Source organism: Myotis lucifugus, unplaced genomic scaffold (assembly GCF_000147115.1).
Source record: "Myotis lucifugus unplaced genomic scaffold, Myoluc2.0 scaffold_284, whole genome shotgun sequence".
In the NCBI taxonomy this organism is placed as follows: Eukaryota; Metazoa; Chordata; class Mammalia; order Chiroptera; family Vespertilionidae; genus Myotis; species Myotis lucifugus.
The window spans coordinates 39449-44457 of NW_005871332.1; the positions used below are offsets into that span (position 1 = coordinate 39449).

Genomic DNA, 5009 nt, shown 5'->3' on the forward strand with positions numbered 1-5009 from the left:
CACCACACAATTCCTTAAGACAAGTTTAAGGGTAAGTTTTACTTAGAGAAGTGTCTATCACTTGCTAACTGTGGAATATCGCCCTCTTGTAAGAAAGATGTGACTCCGTTGTAATGAATGACTGGTGGCAAGGCTGCATGTTCTTTCCATATTGTCACTTGGCATTGAGCTTTCTCACACTGAGAGGCTGACCTGATGTCGCAAAGTTATTTTCAGAAAGATGAGAGTTATAAAGACCTTCCTGAGGTCAGGGACTGAGTCTTCTTCACTTTGTATTCATGTATCTACATATGAAAGGGAACTTGTTACGTTTTTTGACTGAATTATGCTAGTCTCTCATTCAGCAGTCCAGGATGTTTATAATTAAGCAGAGTAAATTATGGCCTCTTTACTAATTAATAATCTAATAAGAGTTCTGATCTCTAAGCTAGGGTGACTCCACTTCATATCCCAGTATTAAAATCCCAATAATAATCTTCTAAGTCAGATGATATCTCTAAGAAATCTGTACTTATACTTACGAAATCTTTTCTTTCTTGCTCATGTTTATGAGTAATATGCTGATACGATGGTCACATTATTTTAGAGATAGAAATGAGATTAGTTCACTCATGATTTAGGCAGGGTGTCCCCCAAAAATGTATACACACTGATAGCTGATAATTCTTTATGTTAATAAACACTGCCTTTATAATTATTCAAAGTGTGTGTATACATTTTGGGGGGACACCATATATTTGCCTATTATGAGACTGAAAAGACAACTATCTCTATGAGCAATGACTTCATAAGAAATGGTCTCAGAGCAGGTGAAGTGTATCCAGTGATATTCTTCTATCTGAATAATTGGTATTTTTTACTATTGTCTTTGTTCTCTTTTGAACAACAAAATAACACACCTTAATTTTTTAAGAAGAAATTAAATCAATGAAAATAACCACTAACAATTTCAAAACAAAATCCTAAAGCAACTTCCTGAAGTTAGCTTGGAAGGAGAAAATTTCCTTCCCAATTCTTTCTAACAGCTAGACATTTCCCTCCTTTGGCCAGGTTTAGAGGGGAAACCTAGCTGTGTGCCTACCTGAAAGGTAATCATGGGAATGGAGACATTAATACTGGAGAGATGCTTTAAGTTCCCTTCACTCAGCAGGATGACATGTTATGTGCCATAGGCATGCATTCTGAATAATTTAAATATTTGTGTAGTTTTATTTTACTTGCCATGTGGCTCTTAATCCTACTAATCCTATCTATTATACATAAAGCCTTGAATATGAGTGACCTTACTTTGTTTTATCCCAGATGAAAGGAAAAGCATATATCAAATTTGAGGGCCATATAACTTAACCAAAGACTGAATATTAGAATATTGTTTTACTACCTGCAATCCTGGAGCACTGTGTGATTCCCAGGTAAAGTGCTTTAACTAACAATATAATTCTTTTTCCCTTTGAATTTTGGGGTGTTCTTTAACCCCCTTTTCCTTTGAGAACAGTGATTGGCAGTCCCAATTGTATGCTCAGATTTTGTTTGTAGACCTGGGACCTCTGGGGAGTATGAGGAACCAAAAGAGGACTATGGTCAAATGGTCCCCATTTCCATTACTTTTAACCTCATACTTACTTTCACAACCTACCCAAAGACATGGACAGGCTGACTCTCAGTCTCCACCTGGGCTTGTGAATGGTGCTGGAGAGAATCATATATTCCTACATGGTGAAAGCCATTGGCAATTCTTGGTCTCCAACTTAACTCTGCTGCAGCTGTCAGGACTTAGAATGAATTTATCTGTCTTCCAGGCTAGCTCCATCCCACAGCACCTGTTCTCAACCACTACTTTCTTCACACTCTCCCTCTCAGCCCGTGACCCTGCCTTCATTTCACTAAAAAATATTAGCTATTCCATGGGTGCACTCTCTCAACTTCCACTCCCTCCCCATACCTAGACTAGTAAGTGCATCTATATCTGAACTTACACTTACCTCCTTCCCCTCAGTCTTAGAGGAGGATAGATAGGCTGATTCTCCCAAACCCGTGGTCGGCAAACTGCGGCTCGCGAGCCACATGCAGCTCTTTGGCCCCTTGAGTGTGGCTCTTCCTAAGCCTTAGGAGTACCCTAATTAAGTTAATAACAATGTACCTACCGATATAGTTTAAGTTTAAAAACTTTGGCTCTCAAAAGAAATTTCAATCGTTGTAACTGTTGATATTTGGCTCTGTTGACTAATGAGTTTGCCGACCACTGTCCCAGACTAAAACTTCACTCTGCCCGTGGACTTGATGCCATCTCGCTCAGTCTCCCTTGGGACTGTCCCATCATTGTTTTCTCTTGAATTTTCAACATTACCTCTGCTAGTTACTGCCTCAGAGTTTATAAATGTGCTGCATCTGAAAACTTCTGCTACCATCCTTTCTCCATCACAGTGAAACTGCTCATCTTCAATAGGTAGCCACTGTCTCCACTCAGGTGCAAGTTTGCTCTTCAACCAATCTGTTGGCTTCCTCCTCAGCTCTTTCACTAACAACTCTCTGGCAAAAGTCAACCATTATGTCCCAAAGGCTAGACCCATTAGACTCTTTACAATTCTCATGTCAATTTATTCCTCCATGGCATGGGATCCTGTGATGCCCCTTTAGAAACTCTCCGCTTGGCTTCTGTCTTACCTCTCTCTGTGCCCTTCTTCTCTGAACATTTATTCTCAGTTTTTCTGGATAATTATAGTCTATAATCATAATAGCAGTAGCTAGCATTTAATATGAGCCTATCACGTTTTAGTATGTTAAAAGCAATAGCCCATTTTGTTCTTATAGTAACTCTATGAAGTATACAGCATGAATTGGTGGTTAGAAGCCAGGCCAGAATTGGCTAACTAGCCTATTCCTGAGGCAATCACTGAAAAGGAGCTGTGTTTGCTTATATTAATTAGGCCCGTTTGAGGCTGAGAGTGAAATGAGCTGCTTCTGAGATATATATGGCTGGGAGTGAAGGAATGTCTATAATAAAATTGGGGTTACCACTTACTAGCTTCGTGTTCTTGGACAATTTAATATCTCTAGGGGTTGCAGATTCCTTTTATTGAATGTGGATAACATTACATGCTTCATATGGTTTTGGAAAGGTTAAATGAATTAATATATTAAAGTGTTCAGTACAAAGCACATAGTCAGCTTTCAGTAAATGTTAGCCAGTCACCCATTCCACCCATCCATCCTCAGCATTTCTGACACTGCTGTCCTCATAAATTGCCAACTGATAATGTCAGTCTCCTGCTTAAACATCTTCAGTGACTCCCTATTGCCTAATAATAAAATCTAAACTTAGGTTAGTGTGTTTTGGATACAAATAACAGAAAACCAATGCAATATAGCTTTGAAAAAATAAAAATAAGGGAGTGAATTAGATCATGTAAAACACTACCAGAGGCAGTGTGAAGTTCAGGGTTAGTTGGTTCAATGATAATATTGAGAACCCAGGTTTGTTTGTTTGTTTCTCTCTCCTACTATTTATAGACTCAGTTCCATGCTAAAGCTGGTTTTCCTCATAGTTATAATATGGTTACCATAAGTGTTTGGGGCCATGTGTTTCTTGACTTGTGCTCAGTGAAAGGAAGGGAAAGGCTTTCAGTGACTTATGTGAATTACTTTCCCAGAAACCTCTAGCAAACCTCTCTGGGTGTCTCATTGGTCAGAATTGGTCATGTGTTATTCCTGACTCAGTCACTACAAAGAGACTAAATTTCCCTCCGTATAGGCTACCTAGGGCTAAGCATGGGTGAACTTCTTTGGAGGCATATGGGTGTGTGGGGAAGAGGTGTGTACTAAATAAAATTAAGTTTCTGGAGTGGATGCTGGGAAGACCACATTCTATGTTGACTACATAAACAAGATCCTCTTGATTATCTTACCTTGAAGCACAAATTATTTTTGCCATGCACAACTTCAACTCAAAGTGTTCAATGAATGATTATTGTATATATGAATGAATAAACTTTGAACCGAACTACTGCTTGTAGTTCCCAAAGTGTAAGATGATTTCTGGTCTCTTTGTCTGTGTTCATACTGCTATTGGTCCTTGAAATTATCACCCCAACACACCTAATCTCTCTCTCCCTGTCTCTCTTACACACACACACACACACACACACACACACACACACACATCTCCTCATCACTTGCAAAAGTGACTTTTCCCTGCTGTGAGTGCTTTAAGGGTGGGAATTATGTCTTTTTCCTTTTTTATTTTACTGGTAGATGCATAATACATTATTCTGAATGTATGAATCAAAGATTGACCTTGCTCTACACCTCTTCAAACAGCAGATCTCTCTCTCTCTCTCTCTCTCTCTCTCTCTCTCTCTCTCTCTCTCGGTGTAAATGCCTTTTAAAAAGTTTAATTATATAGGACTTCTCATCACTATAAATGATAGAAGTGTCTTCTAGAGTCTTAAGGGTCTAGTCGTATAATCTAGGGTGTTTTGCTTAAGATCTTTTTCCTTAAAATAGTCACCTACAGAAGCATTTTTTTATTATTAAAATGAATACTTTGAGGCAATGTAGTCAATGACAACACGCACACATGATTAGCTGAATTGTTTGGGCTGTAAGTCACCACAGCCGGAATGAGATGATATTTTAGTTAAGAGAGGATCTCATCAATGTGGGGACTGAGTCTGTGAAACCAGTTCAGGAAAGAGAAGTGATTTTGTAGACTTCGTTTGATAGCGCATTAAGACACAAACTATGTGAAACAACATGCTGTTTTATTACTTTTTTTTCTGAATGAGAAAATACAGAAACAAGACATTAAGAAGCTAGGTTTCGAGAGCACAAAAAGAACATAATGCTAAGAATAGTGCTTCAGTGCTCATTGGGGGTGTAGAGGTCTCTCTAGTCCTAATATACAGTATTTTGGTTTGTTTCTCAATATATATACAAAACTTTAAAACCTTAAATGCAACCATAGTAAGGAAATAAAAAGAATATGGCAACCAAAATATTTGTAATGTTAT

General features: G+C 38.3%; 1 protein-coding gene across 1 annotated transcript in view; it reads right to left on the reverse strand.

The window, feature by feature from the left end:
- Positions 1–3931, reverse strand: part of LOC102426323 (N-alpha-acetyltransferase MAK3) — a 29337-nt gene extending 25406 nt beyond the window's left edge. Inside the window, exons 1-2 of the mRNA XM_014465246.2 lie at positions 3906–3931; positions 2348–2529 (exon numbers count right to left, since the gene is read on the reverse strand). Of these exons, the coding sequence (XP_014320732.2) occupies positions 2348–2529; positions 3906–3931 (208 nt within the window). The remainder of the gene's footprint in view (positions 1–2347; positions 2530–3905) is intronic.
- Positions 3932–5009: the final 1078 nt, after the last annotated feature.